This window comes from Hemiscyllium ocellatum, chromosome 43 (assembly GCF_020745735.1).
Source record: "Hemiscyllium ocellatum isolate sHemOce1 chromosome 43, sHemOce1.pat.X.cur, whole genome shotgun sequence".
Taxonomy (NCBI): domain Eukaryota; kingdom Metazoa; phylum Chordata; class Chondrichthyes; order Orectolobiformes; family Hemiscylliidae; genus Hemiscyllium; species Hemiscyllium ocellatum.
In genome coordinates, this window is record NC_083443.1 from 27,528,863 (window position 1) to 27,546,570 (window position 17,708).

At 44.8% G+C, this 17,708-nt stretch overlaps 1 protein-coding gene across 1 annotated transcript in view; it reads right to left on the bottom strand.

Annotated features, from left to right (window-relative positions):
• si:ch211-51a6.2 (neurotrypsin) overlaps window positions 1–17,708 on the bottom strand; it is a 58,276-nt gene that overhangs the window by 34,113 nt on the left and 6,455 nt on the right. Inside the window, exons 3-6 of the mRNA XM_060854165.1 lie at window positions 12,253–12,495; window positions 10,723–10,861; window positions 5,051–5,229; window positions 2,393–2,540 (exon numbers count right to left, since the gene is read on the bottom strand). Of these exons, the coding sequence (XP_060710148.1) occupies window positions 2,393–2,540; window positions 5,051–5,229; window positions 10,723–10,861; window positions 12,253–12,495 (709 nt within the window). The remainder of the gene's footprint in view (window positions 1–2,392; window positions 2,541–5,050; window positions 5,230–10,722; window positions 10,862–12,252; window positions 12,496–17,708) is intronic.

A 17,708-nucleotide genomic window follows, 5' to 3' on the forward strand; every position in this document is an offset into this window, starting at 1 on the left:
TAGAACTAGTAGATGCAGCTTCAGAGAATAAAGGGTCTGCCATTCAAGATGAAAATGAGAAGGAATTTCTTCCTGTGGAAGGTCACGTAGCTTTGGAATTCTCTTCCTTAGCCAGCAGTCATTGAGTATGTTCAAGATTAAGATAGACAGCTTTCTGAAGTATAGGGGACTCCAGGAGTATGTTGAAAGTTTGGAAAATGGAAGCAAGGACAACAGCAGCATCCTACTGGTTGGTACAGCATTTTCAAAGGGCTGAATAGCCTGCTCCTGCTACTAGTTCTTAGGTTCTTGAAGGTCAAGAGGAGAAAGAACATAACTCCTAGCCAACAAAATAAACTTTGTGTTTCCGACTCCCAGTGGCAATAGCCTGTCCCCTGCCACTGCACAATGCAAGGGACTGGAGAGAGTTTCATTTGGATTCCACCAGCATTCAGATCCTGACCATCAAGTGACACATCATTGCTGCCATCTCTCTGGGACAGACAGGTTTATAACCCAGGTCGCCAAGAATGGTAGTAGAATCAAGCTTACCTAATGTAATGTTAAGCTTAGCTTAGTTGACTGGATGGTTAGATTGCACTGTGGAGTAATTCCAACAGTTTTGGGTTCAATTCCCATACTGACTGAGGTAACCCTGAAGGATTCTCCTTCTCAGCCCCTCTCCTTACCTGAGACGTTGTGACCCCAGGTTAAACCACTATCTCTGCCAAGGGACTATGGTGACTTTACCTTTTCATTTACTAACAGAATGATACACAGCACATACACACCTCCCAATTTAACCACATACAGTTCCACAAAGTGTCTTTTTTTTTAGATTAGATTAGATTAGATTACTTACAATGTGGAAACAGGCCCTTCGGCCCAACAAGTCCACACCGATCCGCAACCCACTCATACCCCTACATTTACCCCTTACCTAACACTACGGGCAATTTAGCATGGCCAATTCACCTGACCCGCACATCTTTGGACTGTGGGAGGAAACCGGAGCACCCGGAGGAAACCCACGCAGACACGGGGAGAACGTGCAAACTCCACACAGTCTGAGTCGGGAATTGAACCCGGCTCTCAGGCGCTGGGAGGCAGCAGTGCTAACCACTGTGCCACCGTGCCGCCCCACTGTGCCACCGTGCCGCCCAAGTAAGTACTGAAACAAAACCCAAGTAATGCCCTTGACATGTACATACTTAACCATAATCCACATACAATTCACAGACAGAAAGATGCTCCTGAGAGGTGGTTATGTAGGCCGGGCTTTGTGAGAAGGTTGTAGTGGGATTCTCAACTGCCTGAAGCCACCCCTGAGTTAAATCTTTCTGAATCATCAAACAGGAACTGCCAATGCTGGTGACCCTCTTGTTATTTCATCCGTTTTGTTGTTGAGATGTTAGTTTTAAACAACTCCACAGTGAACATTACATGAATGTTATCCAGTGAGTATGCATCATTAATTTTACTGCAAATCTTGAGAAACTATTATGGGTTTTTTTAAAATAGATGAATAGATCGAGAAAATAAATACTTATTGGTTTTACGCATCAGTAGTCTAGAAAATCCATTATGATTCTAACCACTTTCTGTAGTTGCTTCTGTATCATAGCCCACCGTTCATATCATTTTAATATTTAGTTATTGAAAAGTAGATAGGTGACAGAATTCTGCTGAGGATAGATCAACTGAAGTACAGGGACAATAAAACTAGCAGACTGCCATAATGGGTCAGTGAAGTTCAAGTACAGACCAACCGCAATGAATCGAGCCTGAAAGACTGACACTACCTCACTTTTGTAGTTTCTAAGACAGTTGCACATTGCGGCACAGAGCAAATTGAGAGAAACTGCTTCGTTGTCCTGTCGTAGATGATATGGAGGTGCTGGTGTTGCACTGGGGTGTAACAGGTCAGAACCCACTTAGCCCTCACACTTTCCCACAGTCAATTCACCTAACCTGCATATCTTCAGACTGTGGGAGGAAACCCACTCAGCCATAGGAGGGGCTGTGCAAACCCCACACAGATGGTCACCTGAGGCTGGAATCAAACCCAGGACCCAGGCGTCGTGAGGCAGCAGTGCTAACCACTGTGCCACCCACAGATGGCTGGGTGTGGTTTAGCCCGAGGGTCATCCCACCTCAGGTGAGGGGAGAGGTTGAGAGAGAGAGTCCTTCATGGTCACCTCAGTGGGTGCGGGAATTGATCTCATGCTGCACTGCAGACCAGCCATCCAGCTGACTGAGCCAACCAACTCAAAACGTTAACTCTCTCCTCCAGTGCTGCCAGACCTGCTGAGTTTCTGCAGCACTTCCTGTTTTATATTTTGGATTACCACACCTGCAGTATTTTGCTTTCATTTGGACAAAGGTAATACTTCTACTGCTGCGGTGATCCTACCTTAAACCTAACTGTCTACAGACAACTTCTGCGTCCAAATCATCCCAGTGGTCATCACACACAGTGCCCCACTCCCCACCATGGAAGACCTCCAGACGGCCCTCATTGTCCTCTTTCCCTCCAACCAGACGGATGGGCGTTACTGAACCTGCACTTGAAAGAAACAAGACAAGAGTATGTAAAGTGATACTTCAGTATCAGTCCATTCTGCAATGACTATTGTCTGACATTTGCACTGAAACACCATGATAAGAAGGCTAGGCTGCTCCAGTTCCAAGCCACGTTGGTGGTTATGGCTTAGAAAGGTGAGTATTGTATGCCCAATTACGCCACCCAATGGGCCCTGAGTTGGAGAAGTGCCACCGAATGTTATGCTATGCTGGGGAACGGCCAGTCCACTTTTCCAAACTCTCACAAAATTCTTTTGAGTTCAATGAACGGCAATACACTAGCAACCTCAGAATCCCTACAGTGTGGAAACAGGCCATTCAGCCCATCAAGTCTACACCGACCCTTCAAAGGGCATTCCCACCCAGACTCAGCCCCCTACCGTATCCTTGTAACTCTGCACTTCCTGTGGCCCATCCATCTAACCTGCACATCTTTGGATTGTGGGAGGAAACCCACGTAGAGGTGGTCTTTACAGCAATAAGGTAGGGACCTGGGGTTGGGTCTGAGTGACAGCGCACTTCAGTGGATCACTATGGACTTGATGGGCTGAATGGTCTGTTTCCACACTGTCCAGATTCTACGATACCTCTGAGCTTCCTAGTGTCTTGCCATTCATTGAGTACTCCTTTGAACTCAAAAGAGTGTGAAAAAGTGGGCTAACTGTCCTTCAGCGCAGGATATAATTCAGCAACATCTCTCCAACGCAAGGCTTGTCGGGTGGAGAATGTGCAAACTCCACACAGACATTCACCTGAGGCTGAAATCAGACCTGGGTCCCTAGCATTGTAAGGCAGCAGCGCTAACCATTGAGCCATCATGCCACCCACAGGGGACTAGAGGGGTCTTTGGGTACTTGTCCACAGATCCCTGGAGGCAGCTGGACAGGTTAGTAGCATAGTTAAGAGGGCATACAGATCACACCTTTACCAGTTGAGGCACAGATTATAAGAGCAGGGTGGTCATGTTGGAGTTGTAGAGGACCTTGGTTCGGTTACAACTGGAGATCTGCACTATAGGAAGGATGTGCTTGCACTGGAGTGGGTGCAGAAGAGATTCACCAGAACGTTGCCTGGAATGAAACAGTTTAGCAATGAAGAGAGACTGAATCAGCTTGGGTTGTATTCTTTGGAGCAGAGAAAGTTGAGGGGGGACTTGATAGAGGTGTTTAAGGTTATAAAGGGCATGGGCAGGGTGGATAGAAAACAGCTGTTACCCATAGTTGAAGGATCAAACAAGGGAAGGGAGCATTGTTTTAAAGTGGAAAACGGAAAGTTTAGAGAGGATTTGAGGAAAAAAATCGTTTATCAGAAGGTGTTGGAGCTCTGAAATGCACTGCCTGGTAGGAGCATTGAGACAGAAATCTCCATAGCCTTTAGAAGTTCTTGGATGTGCATTTGAAATGTTGTAACATTCAAGGTTATGTGTCTCGTGTTGGAAAGTGGATCAAATGTAAGTGATAGCATACCTTTGGCAGTACAGACTTGTTGGGCCAAAGGGCATCTTCTGTGCTGTATGATTCTATAATTCATGCAACTTCATTGCTACATTTTGTGACACTGCAGACAACATGGGCGTATGAGGCTTAATTGTTCCTTAAAGAGACATTTCCATTTATAGAGTCACAGAACCATTGAGATAAACAGCATGGAAACAGACCCTTCCATCCAACTCATTCATGCCAACCTTAATTAATCTAGCCCCATTTGCCAACATGTGGCGCATATCCCTCCAAACCCTTCCTATTCATATATCCATCCAGATGCCTTTTAAATATTGTAACTGTACCAGCCTCCGCCACTTCCTCTGGCAGCTCATTCCATACACGCACCACCCTCTGCGTGAAAAAGTTGCCCCTTAGGTCCATTTTATATCTTTCCCCTCTCACCCTAACCTATGCCCTCTAGTTCTGGACTCCCCGACCTCGGGGAAAAGGCTTTGTCTATTTACCATATCCTTGCCCCTCATGATTTGATAAACTTCTATAAGGTCACCCCTCAGCCTTCGACGCTCCAGGGAAAACAGCCCCAGCCTTTTCAGCCTGTCCCTATAGCTCTAACTCTTAACTCTGGCAGGATACTTGTAAAAGCTTTCTGAAGCTAAACTGAAGATTTTATATGAAAGGGTCTCTGGATTTATAATGTTGGCAAGTCATGTTGCTGGGGAACAGATGTGGCCTTGTTTTGATATGTGTGTTTTAAGATCTATCAAACTGCATTTCTACATTTAGTTCATTAGGTTTGTTTTATTTCAATTTTTTTGTAAAGAACTTCTGTTTTATTGTTAAAGAAAATCTACAGCCTCATGTGCCCATGTTTCACTGAATGACCATCATGTTAAGTTAGAAAAAAGATCTATCAAGTCAGATTTCATCTGAGATCTGACTTGTTGAGTAGTGACACCAGCTGGGCGTACAATAGACATTGAACAATAATCATGGCATTCTTCATTTGCAAATTCCTTGCTGAAGAGTTTACTTCTGACTTTTACCTTCTGGAAGTCCACACACAACCCCTGCATCATTGTCGTGTCTGCAAGTTCCAGGCGCTAATGTGCTGTTTCGACATTGTAACAAGGCCGCTTCGTCACCTCGACAGTGAACCCCGTCCATATGAATGGGACCTGATCCAGGGCCGAACAATGAGTTCTTCTTGGTCACACCTATTTCACTGTGGACGCAAGTGACCAAAGAGGAGGGGGTGGGGGAGGAAAGGAAGAGATACGAGGTTGCCGTGGGAAAAGGAGAGAATGGAAGGAGGAGTCGGAAGAGTGGGAAGGAGGAGAAAGAAGATTGGGAAGAAGGAGAAGGAAAACAGGAAGGAGAAAGTTGACAAGAGGGTTATTTCATAAGTGGAATTACTCATGGCACATGTTTTGAAGATGAATTTCCTGTGTGAATTATTATTAGTTTGCAAGTAAGCACATTTGTGGAATTTTAATGCAGTCATTACATTTCTAAAAATAAACAGATTAATGACTGACAAAATGGTGTAGAAATTTAACCAGATGTTAATCAACGAGCAAAAAATATCGTCCAATGCAAATTAAGTTCCTTATGTAGATTTGATAAATAAATAGACTGCTCCTTGATGCATCAGATAACATTTCCTCAGATTATTGTGATCCTGGAGACAATCACAGGGCAGCTAACAGAATCTCATCCAGACAAAATTACCTGCTTGTGTCCCTCAAGTATGTTTAGATTAGATCCCCTACAGTGAGGAAAAAGGCCCTTCAGTCCAACCCAACCCTCCGAAGAGTAACCCACCCAGAACCATTTCCCTCTGAGCAATTTAGCCTGACCTGCACATCTTAGGACTGTGGGAGCACCCAGAGGAAACCCACACAGACAATGGGAGAACGTGCAAACTCCACACAGGCAGTCACCTGAGGCTGGAATTGAACCTGGGACCCTGGTGCTGTGAGGCAGCAGTGCTAACCACTGAGCCACCGTGCCACCCTGCTCACTTTCCCCCATAATGCCAAGACAAAGAGCAAGAGAGAACTCCTTAATGCGTGTTCAGGTTCCTCTAACCCAAGTACACGTAGGAACTGGAAAGGGCTATTCAGCTGCTCTGGCCTGTACTGACATTTCATGAGGATCCCACACTGATATGTGACACGCTCCAATCACCCACCTTTACTACCTACCCATTCGGAGAGTTAATAGATATGTCTAAAGCAATTAAAAATGAACCATTGACATAACTAGAGCAACCGGATTTACATAAGTCAGCCCTGAGAACCGCTGAGCAAGGGGAGCTACACAAAGATTGACACATTAAACACACTAAAGACAGGAGCTGAGAGGAGGGGCAGGTGAAGGTCAGGGGTCGTCTCCCAGAATACCTCCAGCCAGAGCTGGCGACCGTTTTCAGTAGATTGTGTTTTTTAATTCACTTGAGGGACGTGGGTATCGCTGGCTGGGCTAGCATTAATTGTTCTGTCCCTAATTACCCTTGATAAGTTGGGAGTGAACCACTGCAGTCCCTGTGCCTGTAGGTAGACCCATAATTAGAGAGGGACTTTCAGGATTTTGACCCAGTGACACTGAAGGAATGGCGATATATTTCCAAGAGAACTTGCAGGTGGGCATATTCCTTCCAGGACAGGCTTGTGGAATTATCACTAGACTATTAATTCAGAAATTCAGCTAATGTTCCAGGTTCAAATCCCACCATGGCAGATGGTGGCATTTGAGGGTGTAATTATGTTCACTGAGCTGGAAGATTTGTTTTCAGATGTTTCGTCACCATTATAGGTAACATTATCAGTGAGCCTCCAGATGAAGCACTGGTGGTATGGCCCACTTTCTATTTATGTGTTTGGGTTTTCCTTGTGTTGGTGATGTCATTTCCTGTGGTGGTGATGTCATTTCCTATAGTGATGCCTTTCCTGTTCTTTTTCTCAGGGGGTGGTAAATGGGATCCAAGTCTATGTGTTTGTTGATAGAGTTCCAGTTGGAATGTCATGCTTCCAATCATGACCGTCTCTCACTAGTATCCTTACATATGGATGACGAAGGAGACCACTTCGACTGGTACAACACATCCATCCTAGGACAAGCCAAACAGAGACACGTGCTAGAATTCCTAGAAGCATGGCATTCCAACTGGAACTGTCAACAAACACATTGACTTGGATCCCATTTACCACCCCCTGAGAAAAAGAACAGGAAATGACACCACAGGAAATGATGACACCACAGAAAATGACATCATCCACCTTTGGAAACCCAAACACATAAATAGAAAGTGGGCCACACTACCAGTGCTTCAACCAGAGGCTCACTGATGATGTTACCAAATATGGTGACGAAATGTCTGAAAACAAATCTTCCAGCTCAGCAAGCAAACTTACATCCAGAACCTCAACCTGAGCTACAAATCTTCTCAAAACTCAGTGGTATTCGCATTCAATAAAAGACTGGAAATAGGGGTCTAAGGCTAATGATGAAACCAAGGCTGACTTTCATTAAAACCCTTTGAGTAAAAAGTGAGGGCTGCAGATGCTGGAGATCAGAGCTGAAAATATGTTGCTGGTTAAAGCGCAGCAGGTCAGGCAGCATCCAAGGAACAGGAAATTCGACGTTTCGGTGATTCCAGATGAAGGGCTTGTGCCCGAAACGTTGAATTTCCTGTTCCTTGGATGCTGCCTGACCTGCTGCGCTTTAACCAGCAACACATTTTCAGCTTTCATTAAAACCCATCTGGTTCACTAATGCCCTTCAGGGAAGGAAACTGCCATCCTTATCCTGGTCTGGCCTACATGTGACTCCAGACCCTCAGCAATGGCGTCAAAAAGCTCATGACAACTTTCTTGTAAACGCCAAGGGGGAGGAGTACAGGTTCCAATGCAGGCATGGTAATGCAATGGGGGATGACTGGAAGAGGGAGGAAATTTCTTGCAAATTTTTCATTCCCTTCCCCCACTGCCCCAACCATCCAATCCCAAATGGGAAAAGGCCAAAACCAGGGCACTTAAACTAACCTTAGGAAATTGTCAGGACACCTAATGGAAAACCAGGACTGTCCTGGTCAAACGCTAATTCACCCAAGAGCTAGCAGGAATTGCCATAGCTCTTTGCTGAATTGTTAGCTTTAACGTGTATAACTTGAGTGGGACCTGAACCCTCAACTTTATGGGTCAGAGGTAAGAGGTGCTGCCAGCTAAGCCCTTCAATGCGTGCACAACATCATTATTTCGCTGGGCAAACTATTTTCTCATCATCACCAGGCGGCAAGATCCTGACTTTGGTATGAAGTGTGATTCCACAGCTCCAGGCTGCTGAGTGCAGTTTTTGCTTACGGGTAAGTTTTGTGAATATAGACGAGAAGAAACTTTCTTTGAGCGGCCCACAGCATTCACAAATCTCTGTGGACTGTTAGAGTGAGGAGAAAGGTACGGTGGCACAATGGTTAGTACTGCTGCCTCACAGCGCCTGAGACCTGGGTTCAACTCCCGACTCAGGTGACTGTGTGGAGTTTGCACGTTCTCCCCGTGTCTGCGTGGGTTTCCTCTGGGTGCTCCGGTTTCCTCCCACAGTCCAAAGATGTGCGGGTCAGGTGAATTGGCCATGCTAAATTGCCCATAGTGTTAGGTAAGGGGTAAATGTAGGGGTATGGGTGGGTTGCGCTTCGGCGGGTCGGTGTGGACTTGTTGGGCCGAAGGGCCTGTAATCTAATCTAAAAAAGCAGAGGGGGAGGGAATGGGTCCTTTGTGTCACTAAGATGTACAGGAGGTGGGGGGTCAGTACTGAGATTAACTGCAGATTTTCGTTCCTGCCATCTCAGAGAGGCAGGAGAAAATTAGATACCTTGACCCAATTGTGGAACTGATTAAATTTTGCCTCAAAAGGCAGGTTTGAGGTTTATGTTAGGCGAGAGTAACAGGGTAGGGGAATGGGTCTGGGTGGGATACTCTTTGGAGGGGTGTCAGTGTGGGACTTGTTGGGCCAAATGGCCTGTTTCCGCACTGTAGGGATTTTATGATTCTTTGAAGAGTGGGTCAGGGGGTGTGGTAGGCAACTCTCAATTGTAGTCTGGTTAATCTACAATTGTAGAAATGTAACTCCATTCTTTGTATTTTAAGTCTATGAAAATATAAATGGTCAAATCTGATATAATCATGTGCACGTAATAGGGCCAGAAATTCCAATAACACCTCAAACAGGGGGATATGATGAATCATGGGTTAAATTTGTTGGCCAACTGCAGATCAGAAGATGATTGGTAACACAGAGTGAACAAAATATGACAAACACCACAAGAGTTAGTGTATCGTCGAATCCCACAGCATGAAAGAGAGGACATTCAGCCTATCACGTGCTTGTGAGATATCCCATTTGACTTCCATTCCAACTCTTTTCCCACAGCCAGATAAATGGTCTGATGGTATTATCACTAGACAATTAATCCAGAAACTCAGTTATGTGTTCCGGGGACCGGAGTTCAAATCCTGCCACGGCATTGAATTCAATAAAAAAATCTGGAATTAAGAGTCTACCAAAGAATAAAGAAAATTTACAGCCCAGGAACAGGCCCTTCGGCCTTCCAAGCCTGAGCTGATCCAAATGCACTGTCTAAACCTGTCGGTCAATTCCTAAGCATCTATATTCCTCTGCTCCCCACCTACTCATACATCCATCCAGACGCATTTTAAACGAATCTACCTCTTACCATCTCTGCTGGCAACGTTCCAAGCGCCCACCACCCTCTGTGTGAACTAACGATGACCATGAAACCATTGTCAATTGTTGGAACAACCCATCTGGTTCACTAATGTCCTTCAGGGAAGGAAACTGCCATCCTTACCTGGTCTGGCCTACATGTGACTCCAGACACATGAGCAATGTGGTTGACTCTTAACTGACCTCTGGGTAATTAGGGATAGGCTGTTACTGCTGGCCCAGCCTGGGATGCCCACATAACATGGATGAATTAAAAAGAAACCACTTCACATATGTTTCTTATGTTTCTGCCAAGCCTTAAGGGCAGTACAGAATGTAACAACCTGTCAAGTTCAATAAATTCTCCCAATCTTCCTTCTGATCTAATTAAATTCAGTCAGAATATCAACCTCAGGCCTACTTCACCATTTAATGAGATCACCGTTATTCCTGACTATTCCCGAAAACCTTTCATCTCCTTGTTTATCAAGGTTCGAGTCACTGTTTTGAAGAGTTAGGACTGTCTGGTAGGAAGGACTGTGGTAAAGTATTTATACTTCTTCCCTTCTAGTCCCTGCCCATGCTGTCTCATAGCTTTGCGCCAAAAGATAGGCCTGTTCCCAGGCCTCAGCTCTTCTGCTCTGGTAATGTGCAATGAACAGCCTCCTTTCTTAGTCTTCAGTTTTCACACTGCTGTCATTTGGCTAATGCAATGCGAGGCCAGTTGCCTGCGCCACTGCGTTCACCTAACTTCAAGAAGCTTTTGTCATTTCAAACCGTGGACGTGTGAACGGGACAAATCCTCAACCAACCAGCAATGAAATCTTTCTGTGAACAACTCTTGCAGTGGTAGAATAAAATTATTGGGTGTAAAGTGATTAAATATTGAGCAGCAGGGTGCCAAGAGCTATCCGTGGCATAATAAAACCTTGGGAACAATCGTAATGACTACATTCGGAATAATTGCTGGATGTTTCGCTCCAACATTTCATACCTCAAGCTTAGCTGACGACAGACCACACTGGCATCTCGATCATCCCAGGTTTTATCACAGACAGTGCCCCATTGTCCATTGTACAGTAACTCCACCCTTCCCTCATGTTGACCAGCTCCTCCACTCAGTCGGATGGCACCTGAGAGAGCCAGGAAAACTATGAATAGCCTTTTGTCCTTTGCAGAGTAATTATTCTTTCATCAAAATAAATTGGTGCATATTACATTAATCAAAAATACTTTGAACCTGTTTAAGTAAGTGTTTGAAAGCCAAGTGTCCAAAATACCTGACCAATTTGCTAGAATTGAGCATCTTAACCCACCACCGCTCTAACGTGTCAATTTTGTCTTTGCATTCATGGGTGTCCGGTATTTCTGGACCACATTGCGAATTTCCTCAAGCCAGCTAAAAGGCACCTCCACAAGCACCACTGCAGCTCCACTCCGGTGACCTTGTGGAGGTGACCTCTAGTCACTGAAGCATTGTTGCCGGCACTACATAAATGCAGTCACCGCAGAACTCAGTGTTTTTGATATTTAGGCCGAAGGCATTTGTAGAATTAACTCGGAGGCAGTTCAGAAAATGTTCACTAGGGTGATCCCCAGTATGGAGGTATTGACGTATAACCAAAGATTAAACAGACTGGGACTCCACTAACTGGAGTTTAGAAAAGTGAGAGGTGACCTCATTGAATTATATAGGATTCTTAAGGGTCAATGCTGAGAGGATGTCTCCGCTCATGGGAGAGTAAAGGGACTCCAGTTTAAGACTGAGGTGAGGAGGAATTTCTTTTCTCAGAGGGTTGAGTGTCTTTGGAACTCCTTACCACAGAGAGCTGGAGTGGGGAGAGTCCTTTTGTATATTTAGGGCTGAGACAGATAGATTCTTCATCAGTTGGGGAATCACATGCTATGGGGAAAAGGCGGGAAATTTGACACGAGGAATGTCGGATCAGCCATGATCCTTCCGAATGTTAGAGGGACCGAACAATGACTGCAGATGCTGGAAACCAGATTCTGGATTAGTGGTGCTGGAAGAGCACAGCAGTTCTTTGGATGCTGCCTGAACTGCTGTGCTCTTCCAGCACCACTGGGAAAAGAGGGACCGAACAGCCTACCGTTCTTGTTTCTCATGGTCTTATGGGATCGAAAATGCTGGTTCTGACCCACATATAGGTGTGAGTAACAGGATATCCTGGATGGTAGTGGGATCTGGAGAGTGGGATTTTCTTCCTTTTCATTCCTTCTCTACCTCATCATTAAGCCAAGTAGCCTTTACTCATGTAACTTGCCTGTGAATTTTAATTGTTTTCATCAAGAATATTTTGAGGCCTCTTTCAGCTATCCACAGCTAGCATTCCCACTTCTTTACAAGTCCCTGCATGGAGAACTGGGAGTCCTAGACCCAGCTGTCCTTTTCATAATATTTTCCAGTCTTGCCCAGATTTGCATGTGTGCGATCCCACAGAAATCCCTGAAACCCCCATCGAACTGGCAGTAATGAACATCAAGAACAATGCAAACAGTTTACCGTGATTGCAGTCACATTCTGACCAACTAATGGACCCCGTTTTCTTCCTGTAAAAACACCACGGAACTGGTTCACCATCCGGGCTGCGGCAAAAGTTGTGGTCACCAAGACCCTTGTTGGGATACTGCTGGACATAGTCTGGGAATTCTGTCCATTTCAGGCACTCCTCCCCGGTCACAGTGTACGTTACTGACCCAGTGTAATAACCCAACTTGGTAAAAACGCCCAAACACCAGCTAACAGCTGTTGGAACAAAAGGCAAAATAAAAATTGAGTTTATTCCTCACTGTTGGGAAATTCCGCTCAGAATAAAAGCCAATGCCATGTCTCATTCAAACACAAAGCAGCGTTTGGGAATCTATTACTTTCTGCTAACCACTTCCACTTACCTGTGAGAATTTCAAAGCCTCACTCAATGTGCATAATGTCTATTGTATCAACTCATTCAGAAAAGACTTGTATTTATAATTCAAGACCCCAGGACAATCCAGAGCACTTAACAGCCAAGGAAATACTTTTGGAGTGGACTTACTGTTGAAATGTTAAGGAATAAAGCAGCCAATTTACACACAGCAAGCTCCCACAAATAGTAATGTGATAATAAACTATTTTTAATTGTTACTTCAGGGATGGGTATTGCCAAGAAGACCAGGAATAATCCCCGTATCTTCTCCAAGTAAATGTCATGGGATCTTCTACATCCACCCAACTAAACATAAGACTTCCACTTACTATTACACCTTAGAGACATCAGCTCAGGCAGTACAGCACTCACTCAGTGTTACTACACCAACCATGAGTTTTGGGTTCGAATCTTGAGAGAGGGACTTAATCCCACCAGCTGACCCAAAGGCAAGAGTGACTCAAGAATGAGTCAGCGCTAATAGAGTATGTTGGTGACAGAGACAAGATTTAAAACAAACTGTTCATTTTCCAGCAAATAAAGGTTTATCCAGCCCTCACCATGTGGAAAGGACACAGAGCTAAAAGTGTCAAGAATTATAAACATTAGTCTGCCTCTCATCACCCATTGGTTTAGCATTTTGGACCATCTACCTTCTTGATATATATCTGATTGAGAAAAATATTGACAGAACTTCCTCATAGCTTCAAAAAAAAATTTGTCTCACAAAATCAATGAGTTTTAAGAGTTACAAGAAATGCGAATCAATATCCAAGCTGAAATGTATTGGATCTAACAGTTTCCATAGCAAAGGCACCAGGCCATCCAGCCTGCCATGTCCATTCTGGTTCTCTGAAGGAGCAATACACTGAATGACACTCCTTTGCCTTTCTCCTTGTATTTATTTTTCAGATATAGGTTCAGTTTTCTTTTTAAAATGTCAATTAGAATCATAGAGATGAACAGCATGAAAACAGACATTTCTGTCCAACTTGTCCATGCTGACCAAATATCCTAAATTAATCTAGTCCCATTTGCCAGCATTTGGCCCATATCCCTCTAAACCCTTCCTATTCATATACCCATCCAGATGCCTTTTAAATGTTGTCATTGTACCAGCCTCCACCACTTCCTCTGGCAGCTCAATCCATACACGCACCACCCTCTGTGTGAAAAAGTTGCCGCTTAGGTCCCTTTTAAATCTTTCCCATCTCACCCTCAAACTATACCCTCCAGTTTTGGACTCCACTACCCTGGGAAAAAGACCTTGTCTATTTACCCTATCAAAGCCCCTCATGATTTTATAAACCTCCCTAGGTCACCCCTCGGGCTCTGACATTTGAGCCTTACACCATTCCATTTCAGAGAGTGCAGCCTCATCCTGAACACTCACTTGGTGAAAATGTTTCTCCTCATGTGACCATTACTTCTGTCACTAATTGCCTTTGGGTCTTGCCCATTCCACCAACGGAAACAGTTTTTCCCTTTCTACTTCCGATCACCTTCAGCAAATTTCCTTCCAACTCACCTATTCCAAATTCTCCAATCTATCTATGCAACAGAAGTTCCTCATCCCTGGAACCATTCTGATGAATCCCTTCTCCACTCACTTTAGATTCTTCTTAAAGCATGGTATCCAGATCTATATGCAATACTCGAGCGTTTTACACCAAATGTTCAGTAGAGACATGCATCTTGAAGAACAGTCGATTCAATAGCAACAATGCAAGAAGACATTAAAGTACAGCATAAGATATTTTGGAAGGAAAATTTACATTTACGTTGCTTTCTCACATCCTCAGGATGTTTTGAAAGAGCTTGACAACTAAATGATTGCTTTTTGAAATGCCGATCAGTGTTTTTACGTGGATTAATACCGCAGCCAATTTGCTGAAATCAAAACCCTTGGGAAATGAATGGATAACCAGGCAATCAATTTTGATTGAAAGAGAAACATTGACTCTCCTTTGAACAGTGCCTCTGGGTCTTTGACATTCATCTGATTGGGCAGTCAGCATAACATCTTATCCCAGAGATGACAATCTGACAGTACTGGATCAGTGGTGCTGGAAGAGCACAGCAATTGTACTGCCAGAGGAAGTGGTGGAGGCTGGTAGAACTACAACATTTAAAAGGCATCTGGATGAATAGGAAGGGTTTAGAGGGATATGGGCCAAGTGCTGGCAAATGGGACTAGATTAATGTAGGATATCTAGTCGGCACGGATGAGTTGGATGGAAAGCTCTGTTTTGGTGCTGTACATCTCTATGACTCTAAATCATCCATTTTAGTTGCAGGATGGAAACCTCCATTTTAGCCCCAGGAAGAAGTGACCTTAGTTCTGGCTGCAAAATAGTGGAACACCTTCCATCAAGCAACTCTGGAATGCAAGAATGGGAGTAAGGCATTCAGCCCATCAAACTGATCTGCCATCCCAGTAGATCACGGCTGAACATCCACATGGATGCCACTTTCCTGCCCTAAATCCGTATCACCTGATGTGAGCAGAGCTGACAGAGTTGATGAAATTTGCCTCACTTGGCAACTACAGCTGAGAGAAAGTGAGGACTGCAGACGCTGGAGATCAGAGTCAAAAGGCGTGGCTCTGGAGAAGCACAGCAGGTCAGGCAGCATCCGAGGAGCAGGAGAATCGACGTTTCAAGCATAAGCCCTTCATCAACTACGGCTGAACCCTTGAGGCAGCTTGTCAAAAAGACACAAGGAGAGGAGAATGGTTTCCAAAATCAGGCAGATATCCATTCTGAAGGGGTTGAAAATCACACAACACCAGGTTATAGTCCAACAAGTTTATTTGGAAGAACCTGGTCACAATTACCCGATGAAGGAGCGGCGCTCCGAAAGTTAGTGCTTCCAGACAAACCTGTTGGACTATAACCTGGCGTTGTGTGATTTGTCCAACACTGGCTTCTCCACATCATTCTGAAGAAGGATCACTGAATTTGAAACATCAACTTTACTTTCTTTCTCCACAGACCTTCTGGGTTCTCCAGCGATTTGACTTTTTTTCAATGATATCCACAGATCTCCTGTCCCACAACAATCCAAACTTACTGAATGTTATCGCTGCCCATGTATCAGCTACAAGCACATGGAGCAATACTCTCTCAGGACCAACCCGATGAAGGTCCCTGAGGCACTACAGTACTTCTGGATTTGGAAAAAGAGACAGGAGTCTTCCCCATCCAACTCCATTTTGGTTTAGCTCCCTCTCCCTACTTCACCCTCATTTCTGATGGTCTATACTGCTCTCAATGGGCCTTGAATGCAAATTAATCAATCAGAAAACATTGGTGGTGATTGATAGATGAAAAGAATACCATGGCGATATGGTGATGGGGAGAAAATAGGTCAGCTGTGTGTCAGACAGGGAGATATTGAATCGACTGGGGTTCTTTTCCCTAGAGTGTGGAGGCTATGGGGTAACCTTAAAGAAGTTTATAAAATCATGAGGGGAACGCCATGCCTCTCAGACTTCTCGTGCGTGTCTTTGTTTCGCCTGTCCTAGGATGTGTGTGTTGTCCTAGTCAAAGTGGTGTCCTTCTTTGTCTGTAGGTATGGGATCACCAATATCAGGGCCCATATGGAAGGAATAATGTAGAGACTTGAACTGATCTGCCATCCCAGTAGATCACTGCTGAACATCCACATCGATGCCACTTTCCTGCACTAAATCTGTATCGCCTGATGTGAGCAGAGCTGACAGAGTTGATGAAATTTGCCTCACTTGGTAACTACAGCTGAGAGAAAGTGAGGACTGCAGACGCTGGAGATCAGAGTCAAAAAGTGTGGCGCTGGAGAAGCGCTGGTTCTGTAGACACAATGCTACCTAGGAGGCTGGTGGCACTATCTACCCAGGGGTTGCTGCCAACACTGCATGCTGACATGACTTAACACTGTCACAGACAACATAGAGTAGCCACACCTAATTTCACAATGGTACAGTTCAAAGCTTGTCCACTTTGATAGTAAGGTGGGGAAAATACTTTCCCTTGGTGTTTCTCTCAGGAGTATGGGAGCAGTGAAATCCTACTGCAGTTGTATAGGAGCGTGGTTTCATTATCTCAGGAAAGATGTTATTGCCACAGAGAGTGTGCAGCGAAGGTCACTGGCCCTGTTCCTGAGATGGCTGGACCGTCCCATTATAGGGGCATTGGGAAAACTGGGTCTGTGTTCTCTACAGTTTTGAAGCAAGAGAGGTGGTCTCATTAAAACATTCTTAGAGATCGACAGGGCTGATATCTGTTTCCCTGGGTGGGGCTGTCTAGAAAAAGGAGGTGCAATCTAAAAATATAGGAAATGCCACTTTGGTCTGAGATGGGGAGACTTTTATTAAACCCAGAGGATTGTGAACCATTGTAATTCTCGACTAAACAGGGCACTGAAAGCTCAATCTTCAGTATGTTCTAGGTAGAGTTGAAAAGATTCCTGATTATCAATGGCCTATAGGGTTATAGGTTTGGGTCAGTAAAAGGTATTGAAGTGTTCAGTCAGCCATGATTGTATTGAATGACTGGCAAGTTTGATGGGCTGAATGGCCTACTCCTGTTCCAATGTTCCCAAATTGAATCTGTACTGAACGGAAGGTACTGTGAACTTCACCAATGAGAAACACAGGGCCCAGCGCCTGGCTTCCTCCTCTCCCATACAGATAGGATCTTTCTAGATCATTTATTTTGCTACATACAACACCCAGTGTGTGTTGTTCATTCAGCACCATCAGTACAACATCAGCTAAGTGTTAGCTCAAACTTGACTCCAAAGGGTTAACTGCAAGAATCAGGGCTGATGCTGCAGTGTGGTGCTGAGGGAGCTCTGTGCTGTGGGAGGGCTATAATGAGGGAGGGTTATATGGAGGGAAGGCTGTATAAGGGAGGACCGTACTGAGGGAGGACTTTATTAAGGGAGGGCTGTACTGAGGGAGGGCTGTACTGAGGGAGGGTTACATTGAGAGAGGACTGTATTGAGGGAGTGCTGTGCTGTGGGAGGGATGTGCTGTGGGAGGGATGTGCTGTGGGAGGGATGTGCTGTGGAA